The 14,265-nt window shown below is 37.5% G+C and overlaps 1 protein-coding gene across 6 annotated transcripts in view; it reads left to right on the top strand.

The window, feature by feature from the left end:
- The window catches only part of ZNF148 (zinc finger protein 148), a 41,193-nt gene that overhangs the window by 11,065 nt on the left and 15,863 nt on the right, over window positions 1–14,265 (top strand). For 2 of the 6 annotated variants that reach the window (XM_041124100.1, XM_030017122.2), the window contains 2 exons: window positions 10,642–10,987; window positions 12,197–12,322. In XM_041124100.1, the coding sequence (XP_040980034.1) occupies window positions 10,658–10,987; window positions 12,197–12,322 (456 nt within the window). In that variant the 5' untranslated portion in view covers window positions 10,642–10,657. Of the gene's footprint in view, window positions 1–6,419; window positions 6,654–7,617; window positions 7,794–10,641; window positions 10,988–12,196; window positions 12,323–12,885; window positions 12,984–14,265 lie in introns of those variants that run through there. The other 4 variants (XM_041124101.1, XM_041124099.1, XM_030017128.2 and 1 more) reach the window with 4 other exon arrangements.

Genomic DNA, 14,265 nt, shown 5'->3' with positions numbered 1-14,265 from the left:
TTGCATAACGTATGTTCTCTTACTGTGCTCTGCTTAATCCTGCTCTGAAGGCAGAATGAATATATTTCTTTGTGAAATTTCTGGAACGGTTATCACTAGGCTTGTGAGGCCCTCATAGATAGTTCCTACCTCTCTTTTCACACCTAAATCCTAGGTGGGTCATTGCCCCTGTTTTGGAGATAGGGAAGTGGAAATACAGGGCAGGGAATGATTTGCCAAGATAACAGATTTGCCCAACAGCAGTGCCAGAGCTGAGAAAAGAAGCCAGATCTCTTACAGTTCTGTTACAACATCATGGTGGTAACCAGTGTTCCTCTCTTCAGTCTCACTGTCGTGCTTACCTTTTCTTGATGACAGTCCTACATCTGTGTGCCACCATTCCTCTCGTGATTCTCCACCAAAGTGACTACTCTGTTAGTTGGAAACCTACTGGTTGGTTGCACTTTCTCATCAGTGATTAGGTTCCAGGAAAGGCCAGACCCCTCTCGCCCATCCTCTCACAGTAGTTACCTAAGTAACTGATGTGGGCTTACCTTTCCATCTTACATGTGCCACATTCTTCCCTCAGGACCTGTGCTGGCCACAGGAACAACAGCACTATAAACTGATTAGTTCACCCTTGTGTCCTATATTGAACGTTGCTTATTATTACAAGTACTTCACTATGCCTCAGGGAAAGGAAATGAGTATTTCTTTTTTTATGGCTGGAGAATTGATGCCTGGGAGTAAGATGAAAATTTGTGTTTGGTGTGGATGTCCACTGAGCTCTTTAAGAGCTTTTTTAAAAACAAGTAATATACAGCATTGCATTCGTCTTTGTATTTTCAAAGTACTGCTGTCACTGATTTAATTGCAGCCTTGAGTACTCAGCATTTAGGGTAAATCTGACTCAAATGTGTCAGGGTAAGCACCCAGAAAATGAGGAAAGTATAATTATTCATCACCTGTTTTTTTAAAAAGTTTGGTAGAAATGGCTTGTGTAGACTTGTGTAACATCTCTGGCAGGATCAAGTATAGGATCCTATTTTGCAAGATGGCATTCAACTCCTTAAATGGTCGTGACTTTCTTTTCCTGCTCTCTGTGTCTCATTTACATTCATTTCAGCCCTTGCAACAAATGGAGCAAGGATATTATAAACTATCTTACTAGTTTCACCTGTTCCTGTGGAGCAGTTCCATCCAGTGTGCTGAAGGAAATGATGCTTTGTAGAAAAAGATACACATGTACACACACACATGTACATATATGATCTTTTTATTTAAAAAAAATAAAAAAAGCACAGTGCCAATAGGCTAGAGAGGTGAATTATGATGAACCAAGGTATCTTAGTCGTGGTAATCCCTGAAACTTCTGTATGTTTGCATACAACTTCTTGTAGTCTCCCAGGGGTTTTAGTGTATAATGTTTTAAGGATTTTCAAAAAGCAATCTGGAAAGAAACACCAGAAATTCTGTTATACATACATGTATACAGACCTTTGCCATTTGGGCCAGTAGGGTAACTGATAGCAACAGCAGGTTGTCATCTTCTGTAAAACAACACTAGCATAGTGCTAGTAATGAGAAGAGATGCTTCACAGATATTTGCAGATAGTAGAGGAGTGGTGAGACCCAAGGACTTTAAGGGCTTGTAAACAAAAAAAAAAAATCACAGTTTTTAAAAAGCAACATATTTTTCTTTTCCATTTATTTTCAAGGTGAAATTATATGAGATGGGCTGAGATAGTTAGGCTGTGAATGCTGAACAGGGAAGGGCCCACTTCTGCACCCTGTTTTGAGCTGCTTCTTACACACTGTCTTTATGGTAAATTCAGTCAGTGAGTTAACCTGGCAGAAAATTAATAACTGGGGGGAAAAAAAAAAATTGCCAGGCTGGTGGAATCTATAAACCAGTATGTCTTTATATGAGCATCAGAGTAGGCACAAAAGATAGGGTGGACTCTCACAGGAGGAGGGAGCAGGATTGCCCCTTTCAATGACAGTTAGCTGTTAGATTGGCTCAGCTTTGTCGTATAACTGCACTGTTATCAAAACCAAATGAAAAAACATTTGATACATTATCTGAAATATTTTTACAAAGATTCAGCTTGAGGTATGCATGTAATACATGAAACTTCACAAAATTTTAACCAGTTGGAGTGAAGTTATAAACTACTAAAAGTACTTAGACGATGCTGGGTAGCCTTAGTTATGTGTAGTGCTTGCTTTCCTGCATATAAATTTTATCGGAAGTCTCCAGAGTGAGCACTTTCGAGTGCCTGGCTTTCATAGTGTAAGGGCAGAAATTCTGCATTGTTCTTTTGAGGTTAACTGTACAGTGGTAGAAATGCCCATATAAATTCTCAAAATTAACTGTTTTCTAGTAGTTTATAATTTAGTGCCACAAAATCAGTGGGCTTTTTTTCCCAAAGAAAAAGTAACGTTGCCTGTGATTTTTGGAATATTTAAAGTATGTTTGCTACACTGGTGACATCCCTGTGGATTTTGACATGTAACTGTACCTTTGTTAATATAGTATTGAAAGCTTTCCGATACACACGTTTGATATTAGATTATGGTTGTGCTGGTGATGATCTAATACTGATTTTTAGTATAAGCAAGGTGGCAAAGATTTTCATGCATGGATAATTTTATGCACGATAAGTAGATTTTCTGTGAGTAATCCTGTTGATTGTAATAAGACTATTCACAGCTCAGTATGAGTGTAAATCTTTGTGGGATCAGGCCCTGTACTGGCATGTGTTCAGCAACATGGAGCATTTAGAAATAACTGTGCAACAAGTCTTAAGAGTGTTTGTATCATATGTTACATTTTAGAATGTGTTAATTTTATGATCTGTGAACCTTTTCACAATGATTTATGTTTGATTACTCTCTTTTTGCAAGTCAACACATTTTAATTCATTCTTACACTTGTGTGTTAATTTCAAAATTTTTCTTTTAGCTATGTCTTACTTTTCTGAGTAGGGAGAAGAGATAATTTTATTTAATGTTCTTTATTTAGAACCATTAGGTGGGGTATTATTTTTTACTTTTCAGGCTTCTGCAGTATGTTAAAAATGAACTTTTCATATTGTGAAAGCTAGCTGTGTTTTCTTTTATATTGGACTGTATCCATATTTTAATAATGCAAATAAATATATTTTCTGATGTGAAAATACTCAACATGTTTCGTGGTCTGATAGGGTTTTTAAGTGGACATTAGGAACCTGTCAAGTTCTAATTTTTTCTTTCTTTTGGAGAGGATTGTGTTGATGGCAGTTTTATTCATGGTAATGCTTAAACATAAGTAGTTTTAAATATGCTGTTAAGCTATGTTGCTATCTCTTTCTTCATTAGCATTAGGAATTGCATAATTAGTTGTGACTTTTATACTTCCTTTTAGCAAGAAAGCACTTGAGAATGTAGATACACATTTTTCCCCTGATCTAAATAGCTGTCAGGTATGTCTGCCTGGCAGCTGTAACTTGTTCATTTGTGTGTGTACATTGCATTTGTGGAGCAGTTTCACAATATGCTTTAATCTAACCTAACCACTGACTGCTGCTGAAAGAAGCAGTCCTTTTCCCTCTTCCCTGCTTCTTCACGTCTTCATCTCCCATACACCCTGCCTGCACGGTCCTACTGATCCAAAGGAAACCTAATGGCTTTTCTGGTGGGTACGTTTTTGTCCAACTCCCTTCTTAGTTGCACAATGCTATGCTCAACCCAGTGAAGGCAACAAGAAGGTCTAACTGGGGGAGAGGTGCAACGCACTACCCCTTTGGGCAGGTAGCCTGTGTATCAGATTGTTTCTTGCAGCTGTATCATTGAGAGTTGGGTTGACTTTTTCTAAATAAGAAAACACCCCAAATGTCCCACTGGAATGGCCTTTTTGTTGTTTGTTTCCCTATATGAACTTCCTGAAGGATTTATTTTAATCTTCACTTTCTGATAGAAAAATGTGAACCTCTCCTGGGACGGTAGCTATCAGTTGTAGGTGATTTTATAGAAATTTGTCGACTTAGAAAGGTTTTACTAGTCGTGCCAGTAAAACTGCTCTGATTATATAGTGATTGGCTTTTTTTAAATTTAGAATAAACCCTTCCAAAGTGAATTACATTAAATAGGGAAGGAAAAAAAAATCAATTCTGTACTAGAGTAAGAATGTCTACTTAGGAGTTTTGTAGATTTATATATGCTATATTAATTTAAGTTTATAGTTTAGCACAAATCATTGTAGTATGACCATGGAGATGAGCACTAAGAAGCAAAATATGCTTAGAGGTTTCCATAGATTGCCTTTTTCAAAGTTTATTGTATGTACATTTTGCGCTAGTAGCCTTTATACAGTTTGTTGTTTGGGCCCTGCATGCATTCATTCTTCCAAATGCTGTTGTGGAAGCAAGGATGTGGTAGGAATGTGCTCAGGTACATACTCTGTACCTTCAGGTATTTGTTCATTAGGAAGTTTGCCTTGTCCTACCTTAAATGAAAACACACTTCCCAAAATGTGGAACTAAAATAATGTCGTCAGGCTACTTCCAGTGTAAAGTTACCATGAAACCATTTAATACCTAGAATTGAGCTCAGCCTCAGCTGTTGTGAGGGGAATCTCGGAGGTAGATGTTCTCATCAGAATGCTATCAAGTTGCTAAGGGCATGTTAGAATTGCTGTTGTGCATCCTGACTCCTGTGTTTGGGTTGTTGAATCTTGGAAAATAAGGTCAAAGGTATTGTGGCTATATATGGAAGTAATATTTCTATCTCAGGTCTTTGTTAGAATCCTTCAGAAGGAGCTAAGGTTTAACCCAGAAAAATAATTAAATTTTAACAAACTTTATTTTCCTGTCTCCCTCAACCTTCCTCCATTCTATTTTGCCTTGGAAAAACAGGGAGAAGTTAATATAGGAAAGAAATGGAGTTGGGATATGAATATAGAAATCAGCAAATCCTGCTTTTTAATGCTTAAAAAAGAAGTATTAAAACAACAAAGTCTTTTGCAGGAAATTGTTTACAAATGGAGAGAGTCCATCTTACTTTAAAAAACAGACCAAAACCATTAAATTAGTTCTGTTCTACAAATGCAGATGACTTTCATATTTTGTCTGTCTGTTATTAGTCCTTCACCATATTTTCTTTTTTAATCTCTCATAAATAATCTTTTAAATCCTAACTACAGAAACTCAACCCAGTACTGCATGCATGAATTTTATTTTTAAAGTGAACCCAATTAATATCTGTGGGTACTTGCTCATTAAATTAAATAATGCTTTACTACTTGCTTAAGAAAAGAAGGGAGAAGACCGAAAAACCCTTACCCACCATCAGTTGAAGTGGAGAAAATGAGCTGGACCATGTGTTGTACTCTGGTGGCTAACAAGTTTGCCACTTTCCTTCAGGATCTCTGTTTGGCTTTACTTCATAGCAGCCACCATCCCAGCAGACTTTTAAAATCCATTAATGTTTTCTTTTGATTGTATTTTAATTTTTTATTCTGAATTGGAAGGGTCATCACAATTCTCATTTAGTATGTTTTTGTTTAAATGGCTGTTTCTTTAATTAGGAATATTGTCTTTACTACTTAGCTCTCCAACTTACTGCACCAGTAATCTTTGGAAAAACTGATGTCAGGGTTACTGAAATGAATAGTTCTGAAGTACTGCCGTAGGGTTTGGCATAGCAGCAATTTTTGAAATGAAGCAACATGGTTCACTGGCTGTGGATGTTCTGCAAGCAGCTGTGGAGCACTGTGTGAAAAGAGAAGGTGCTGGGATAATCCTATGGGACCTTTTCTTTCCAGTCCCTCCCCTTCCCCTCTCTCCTCCCCCAAAATGTGTGCATACCCAGGAAGCTCTGCCTGTAGATGTATGTCTCTTGTGAAATGCTTTGCCTGGAGTAAAGGCTTGGAGAACCTCTACCAAGCAAAATGGATACTTGAAAGGTTTTGTTGACAGCTCTTTTTCTGTCAGCGTATAGAGAAACTATATATTCAAAGCAAAATCATATGATTATTTGGTGAAGCTTAATAGAAGTTCTGAAATTCCATGGAAAACATCTCTGCAATAAGGATAACAATGTCTTATGCCAAGAAACGGGCTTGTGTGCATTAGTATGTGGTTTGTATTATTGTAGCTTCCCTCAAGATAATCTCGAAATAAGTTGATCTTTATTTCATAGATGCATCTTGCACTTGAAATATTTATTTAATCTTTGCAGGCTTGGTAAAGTGAGCTTGTTCGAATGCTTTTAACTTACATTTTCTTTATCACACTGTCTTTCTTCCAAGAACACTTTTCCTCATCTTCAATTTAAATGATAGGATTCCTTTTTATGTGAGCCAAAAGGTGTCAGTTGACAAATTACATGTGTTTTACTGAATTGATTGCAATTGGGATACTTCTTGTTGGGATTAATAGCTTGTTTTTGTTTGTGGTTCTTCATTTTAAGACAGTACCTGCATGTCATATAACTTACATTGTGTTTCATCACTTAGATTATGTAGCCTAACACTATGTGTTTTCATTATTTTTCTATGAAAAGCCAGATGTTTGAAAGCCTGATTTAATAAGCAGTACACTCACTGTACCAGCTTCTGATATGACTCAAGATCATGACTGGAAAACAACTTGACTACTTTCGGTTGCATGACTCTGCTAAGCCTACTAGTCAGGGTGAGAAAGAAAGTTTCCATATCCTCGGCAATTGAGAGAACTAACAAGACCAATAAATAACCAGTACGCTGCTAGCCTGTCTTCTGGGCAGCTGCTGTATCTCGCCAGCTGTCCTAAGATTCTGCATGTCATGAGTCTTCCCGCCTCTGTTGGTGAGAGTAGCAGGCTCTTCTGCACTGTTAAACACTCGGTCTATCTGCATTTGCCTGCCTACCTTCCTGCCAGGAAATAGCTTTAAATCCAGGATTTCCGCAATTCTTACCTAATTTCAGAGTGATATGGCAGGATCCTCCATGTGGAACAACTTTCTGTGCTGTTTTCATCAGTGGCTTGAGCAGACAGATTAGGGCCACCGTGTTCTCACGCTTGATACTGTTTGTTCTCCCTTGAATGTGTTTCAGCATCTTGAGTTCTTGTATTCTAGTACCCATCCACGTCATTCCTCTAAAGAATCTGCTGTGAGCTTATGCTGTCATATTTCTGTAGTGTGGAACAAAAGCATAGGGAATGACAATCTGTGTGAGATGTACCCTGAGTATGGATTAACTTTGGTTAAAGGCTGAAATGAATAAATATATCTGCTTGTTTTCCTTGGAGTCTATCAAGCTACATATTTAAAATGCCCTACCTAAGAAACCAGTCTCAACCTTAGATCTTTTGCACTCATTATTGTCAAATAATGGCTCCATGGAAGACAGATTCTTAAGAACTTCAGTTCCTTCTTACATTTCTTTCTTGGCACAGGATATTCCACACTGATAAGATGATGAATTCATCCTCATTTTCTTCTTCTAGGATGTTGTTGCAAGATCTCTCTGGGAGATCTGCACTGGTGGAAAAAAATACAGCCTTAGTGCTGTGCCAGGTTTTTTTGTTTGTTTGTTTGTGTTATTGCTGAGAAACTATCAGTATGGTTTCCCAGTTACCTCCAAAAAATACTTCATGAATTATATAATGTCTGCAGGTGGCTGTGCGGCATACCGGATGTGCATTTTCCCTTGAAGCCATGTGAAATCTCATTCTCTTACTATAAAGTGGATTGACTTGGAAGTAAACTTGTCACCTAGCACTACCTGAGCTCACTCAAGGCATTAAAGAATTGTTGTCTGTATTTGAAGAGAGGTGCTGTGAAAATCAAGAGTAAGATTTCAAACTTCTTTATGTTAGAATTGCAGAAGAACAAAAAAGGAAAAATTGCAAGCATAAATGTTCTGAACAGAAATTTTCCCCATGTTCTTCTCCTGTCACAGGCTTTTTTGGTCCCTTTAATGTGCTTTTTACATAAGAAGGAAGAATATTAAAAATTTTGATGACATTATCATATATAAACAGATTTGGCTTGGTGACTCTGTCCTTCTGACTTCCAGCAGAGGAAGGCTTACTAAAAAAAAAATCAAATTCACTGAAAAGCTTCTTTCTTTGGCCTGCCTCTTAAATATTTGAAACTCAGAGAAGTCAGCCCATCCTGCCTGTCAGTCTTTCTGTGATATATTCAGAAATTTAGAACCTCTCATGATAGAGAATAGGGACAAATGTTCTTTCACATTTAAGTTATATGACATGAGTTGCTACCAGAAGGTGTTAATGGGCTTTGTTTTATTTGTTGGGGTAAGTGGTGGGTTGGTTTGTTTCTTTGGTTTGTTTTTTTTTTTTTTTTTAAGACATTGAGTGAATTTTACTTTCAGAAGGTTAAGAACTAACAGTAGTATTTGAAACAAAGTATCATGTAGGAGAACTTTGAGATCTTTTTCAGCTGTTTCTGCTGGTGGCTTGCATTCCTACCAAGTACTCTAGGATCTCACCTGAAGAAAGACCACTATTTATTTTGTAAACTCACTGTAGTTTGGTATATACAAATCTTCACAAATGTTTAAGATACATTGAGAATTTTCAAAAGATTTTCTTGGTGAAGAGAATGTTTTGGAAAGTGATCAAATGGATCAAACTGAAAATTGAAATTTAAACCTTTAATGTACATTTGTTTGATCCAGTCTTTCTGCACGCTGGCAGGCTGTTAGACTGGCAGGGGGTTATAGTGGTGCAGTTCTGCAGGGAGATGGCCCTGCCAGTTCTAGGCAGAGACATTTGATTTCTTTGGTGATGAGTTGTCATCGAGAGCTGCAGGGAAAGAACCATAGCCTCTGACTTAAAACTTGGATGGAGGTGGAGCCGTTCACCATGCTGTACTCTTAGGGGGACAGAATTTGAAGCTGATGACTAGCAATATAACAACATCACATCTATATCATAATTCTGAATGCATCAAAATCAAAGATGCTGATGCTATCATAATACTCCCCAAGATACCCATCTTGTGCTTTGGCTAGGCCCGCTGTGTGTTGTCCAACTTCACTGTGCCTCTGCTTCCATCCCTGTGTCTGCTGTAGCCTTTGTATAGCCTTTGCCCTCCAGCTGTGGGAAAATAGAGGGATGGAGGAAGGATGTCTGTGTGTCCATCTGAAGGAATAGACCAGAGCACTGTGGAACGGGTAGGAGTTCTGGGCCTGGGGAATAGGGTGAAGGAGGCTGACTGCAGTGACTGGATATCCAGTATGCCAAGGAGAAGAAGAGTCTTAGGACTGTCTTGCATATATAATAATAATAAGTAGAATAAGAAGATGCTGCCACTTCCAGCTTCACAAAAGCCTGCTGCCCTATGTTAAAAAACAATAATGTCATGACACTTGTTGGAGTATTATGATTTTATATCTATCTGTGTACCATAAGTCAATGTAAAGGTATTGCTATTCATGACTGGAATTTGTATTTCCTGACTAATGCTCCTGCTTAGTAGGTGTGAAAGTGAATGCCTTTTTATAAACAGTTTTGACCTCTCTAGTCTTTATTTGACATATACCTTTAGCCAGAAACTTGCATTTTCATGGAATTATAGAATAGATTGGGTTGGAAGGGACCTTTAAAGGTCATCTAGTCCAACCCCCTCTGCAATGACCAGGGACATCTTCAACTAGATCAGGTTGCTCAGAGCCCTGTCCAACCTGACCTGGAGTGTTTCCAGCAATGGGGCGTGATGGGGCATCTACCACCTCTCTGGGCAACCTGTTCCAATGTTTCGCCATCCTCATAAAAAAATTTCTTCCTTATACCTAGTCTGAATCTACCCTCTTTTTCTTTAAAACCATTACCCCTTGTCTTACTGAAACAGGCCGTACTAAAAAGTCTGTCCCCATCTTTCTTATAAGCCCCCTTTAAGTGTTGAAAGGCTGCAATAAGGTCTCCCTGGAGCCTTCTCTTCTCCAGGCTGAACAACCCCAACTCTCTCAGCCTGTCCTCATAGGAGATGTGTTCCAGCCCTCTGATCATTTTTGTGGCGCTCCTCTGGATTCGCTCCAACAGGTCCATGTCTTTCCTGTGCTGGAGGCTCCAGAGCTGAATGCCGTACTCCAGGTGGCGTCTCACCAGAGTGGAGTAGAGGGGCAGAATCATCTCCCTCGACCTGCTGGCCATGCTTCTTTTGATGCAGCCCGTTTTTCTCTCACTTGTGGATATTAAGATGTTCCAGCAGCTACAGTATGCCGTGGGGTAGCAGCAATGAAAGGGCACTTAAAGGACAAGGAAGTAAGGAGAACAGGACCAATATGAAAGAGGCATTTGTAAAAGACAGTCGAAATGGAAAAAGGGAACAGAGTAAAAAGGGCACACAGGAAAAAAAACAGTTTTCTAAGGAATGAGAAAGAAGAATTAGCTATCGTTTAACTACCAGAATTTTGCTAGTAATCAGAAGGCACTGTGATTTTAAACTTTTTATTTGGAAGTGTTCAATTGTCTACACATGCATGTGTGTGGAAGGAGAATCTTTTCATGTTGAACCAAGATATCCAACTTTTCACTTCTATTCAGATATCAGATTCAGGAGTGCATGTGTGTATGCTGAGTACTGACTGAGTTCTTATAAAATGTTTTTAAGTAAAAAATTTTAAGCAAGAGCACCAATTGTAGATGTTTACTATTAAAACTTTCTTTGTAGGTTATTGCACTTAAGAATGAACATTGAAGACAAGCTGGGAGGATTATTTCTTAAATGTGGTGGCATAGACCAAATGCAGTCATCCAGGGCTATGGTAGGGATGGGTGCAGTATCTGACCAGTCTGGAGTGTCGGGAGAACGGCAAGAGGCAGTGCTTCAAGATCGGACTATGGCGCACCAAGAAATTCTTGCAACAGATGAAGTGTTACAGGAAAGTGAACTTCGACAGCAAGAGATGATTTCACATGATGAACTCATGGTCCATGAGGAGACGGTAAAAAATGATGATGACATGGATACGCAAGATAGACTTCCTCAAGGGCTGCAGTATGCTGTTAATGTCCCTGTAAGCAATTTCTTTGTGAAATATTGGAGAAATTACTAGGAAGCTTAATCTGGTAGTCTAATCCTACTCTGGCAAGAATCTATTAATTGCTTGTTTGGATTTTGATTATCAAAATATTTATGAATGGATGCTATTTATGAAAATGTCATTTGCCTCTGGCTGTGGATAAATTTTGCCAATTAAGTATAATCTTTAAGTGTCTGTTTTATAAATATTTTATAAGCAGGCTGTTACCATAGAATTAATGCATTAAAATGTGTTCCTTTAAATATATTTAATGTTCAAGGGTAACTACAAACCAGAATAAATAGTGTTACTCAAAGGTGCATACTGTTTATGCTGTTCATAGTACTATTTAGTTTCTGCTATAGGAAGCATCTTGTATGTTTTCAAAGTATGTGGACGCTTAGCAATTGCATTCACACTGCAGGTTGGACTGTGACACTTCATACATGACCATAAATATGCCCCTCCTTGATATCTAATAGAAGGTGTACCTCAGCTTTCCCAGAGAGAATATAGATGACTTCCTTTTGAAAACAGAGCGTCTGTCTGTAATGCAGCACATCATCACTGTTACCCTTCAAACATACAGGATATTTACCAGGACTTTAAAAGTAGATAGCCTTATACACGAAGAATAACCTTCAGAAAGGTAGCATTGTTAAAACACTACTCTGTTAGCTGTAGATCAGGTGATTCAGGTGTTAGAAAAAATGTAAGAGTATCATGCTCTTTATTAAAGTTTACATTAGATCAAGAAATATTTTTTGGAAAAAAACCTCATTAGTACTGTTCTTCTTTTCTTAAAAAATACTTCTGTCTTAAATATACAATAAACTATTCCGTTAAATCTTGCATTGACAACAACATGGACTAAAGTAAAATAGGTATGAAAAACTGAATGGTTTTACAGATGGAAGTGATTTTAATATAACTGATCTCAAAATCACCACAGGTCAGAAAGAAAAAAGACCTTGGGAGGTGAATGAAAGGATACATCAAAATGTCACTGTAGAAATTAACTATGCCCTTTTTATTTAAGATACTTACTACTCCTTTCACTTAAATTTCTGAAAGAATGAAGCCACAAGATAATTCCCTTAGAAAAAGGTTTTCTGTTTCAGCAGTTTGTCATCTTCTAAAATTGAAAAATTGCTTTTCTGTAGTGAGAACCTTACCTGAAACTGGCACTTGGTATCTTAACAGATCAGTGTAAAGCAAGAAATTACCTTTACTGATGCATCTGAACAACAGAAACGAGACAAAAAACAAATACGAGAGCCAGTAGATTTGCAGAAAAAGAAGAAAAGAAAACAGCGTTCACCAGCAAAAGTAAGACATTGATTTGGCAAAACCAAGATTAAAAGAACCTGAAGATTTGGTTGACTATGACTAATTTCATTAGCATTTGAAGTAGTTAGGCTGGAAATTGTTTGTTTGCTCAGTAAAGATGCAGTTCTGAAGTTCACCAGAGACCCAAAACAAAACCTGATATAACAGTGTTTTTCTTTGAACTCTTTTTAGCAACATGAACCCTTGACATATTTTAACATCTGTCTCTCCAGGCAGTTCTCTTTCCAAATATTTTTTTTTAAATTATGAGTCAGTAGCTTTGTAGACAATTTATAAATCATTACTCTGTATCTATCTAATAATAGTTGTGCTTTTCTGTGAGCCTGATAATTTTATATGCTTCATGCATAGTAGTGAACAGTTTTTAAAAAGAAATCTAAAATGGTAGTTTTGAAAATTCTAAAAAGTTTACTAATATATATAAAATAATTTACTGGTAGGGAATATTCCTGTGGTCATAATCATCTTCATATATGTATTTATTTATATCAAAAGATTCTTACCATAGCTGCTGGTTTGTTACTTCAAAATTTGTTTTGTAGATCCATTCATGAAGAGTATGTATCCCTGTATGTCTGAAAACAATTTTCTTCTATTGAGATGCACTTCAGATAAAACCAGAATCATTTCACCTCATGAGGTAGCTGTGTTATATCTTCTAGTAATTCCCCAAATCAGTATTAATCTTCAGACTTAAAATAGAACATATACAGGCTGCTCTGATAGGCAAAAATCAGTTATATATTATCACACAGCAGCATTAAAATAAGCCTACTCTGAAATCAGCCCAGACTGTGTATACATTGAAAGAAAACTCACCCTAACACCAAGAAAAACTCCAAACCCTCCTTTTTGTTGGCCTGGGAGTGGGACCACTCAGTCCTCCCTCAGCACTGTCAAATTAGGTTGCACCTGTAGTGTTCTTGGAAAGTTGAGAAGTTGTTTCAGATTGGGTGTGGAAGCAAGTTCCAAATCCTGTGCATCAAGATACTTTTCCCTTTGATAGAAAAAGGAGATCTAGTTTGACTACATCCACAGATCACTTCCATGGAAACATGGCAAGGTAGGAGAGGCATGTGTCCCTCTTTCTACAGACATGTACTTGCATGCTTCCTTTTTATCTCCCAATCTGTCAGTGTTAGTCTTTTGAGATGACAAAAGATTGAAAAATGATCAGGAGAATTGTTAAACAGGTTCTTTTTCTGTCTCTCTTCCCCCCTTTTTTCAAAGTTGTCAGAGTAGAAAGGCAGAAAGAAGCTGAAGGACTGACATAGGTGAGAGCCTACTGCAGTTTAAGTTAGTATTCCCAGAGTAGAGGTTGATTTTTCCATCCAAACAGCAGCTGGGACTTTTACAAATGGAAGTCAATTAACATACTGAAACATTTTAAATTTTATTTTATATTAATGTAGCCATCATATCAATAAAAAGTCATTAGCTTTTATGAATCCTGTCTACTTTTCCCTCTTCCATGCACACAAACACACGTGCACATGCGTACACACAGGCATGCACGCACACACACACACATACACACATGCACAAGCTTTTTTGTTGCTTTTATTAGGCAAACTGCACTGACAAAGTTAACTTTCTTCATTTAAGAGGTGGTACAATGAATGGATGCAGTAGAAGAGCCCAGATTTAGGATAACCGTGAAATTAAGTGTATTTTCTGCACAATTATTTTAAAATTTCAATATAATATATGAAAAGCATTTCATAACCTGTATTTAAAGTTATTTTAAATAACCAGTCAGTGTTTCATTAGCTGTATGTTGTTACAGAACAGAGTTTTTGTAATTGTCTCTATCTGTGACTTACTGGAGCTGTAACATACCAATCTTACAAACGTATGAATGTGCTTGTCCTTCAGAGTGAATGCACAAGAATTTGTTAGCTTGAGACTTTCACTCTTGCTGA

This window comes from Aquila chrysaetos, chromosome 6, assembly GCF_900496995.4.
Source record: "Aquila chrysaetos chrysaetos chromosome 6, bAquChr1.4, whole genome shotgun sequence".
Taxonomy (NCBI): Eukaryota; Metazoa; Chordata; class Aves; order Accipitriformes; family Accipitridae; genus Aquila; species Aquila chrysaetos.
The sequence above is the reverse complement of the archived record's forward strand: the minus strand, read 5'-3'. Positions and strand labels throughout refer to the sequence as shown.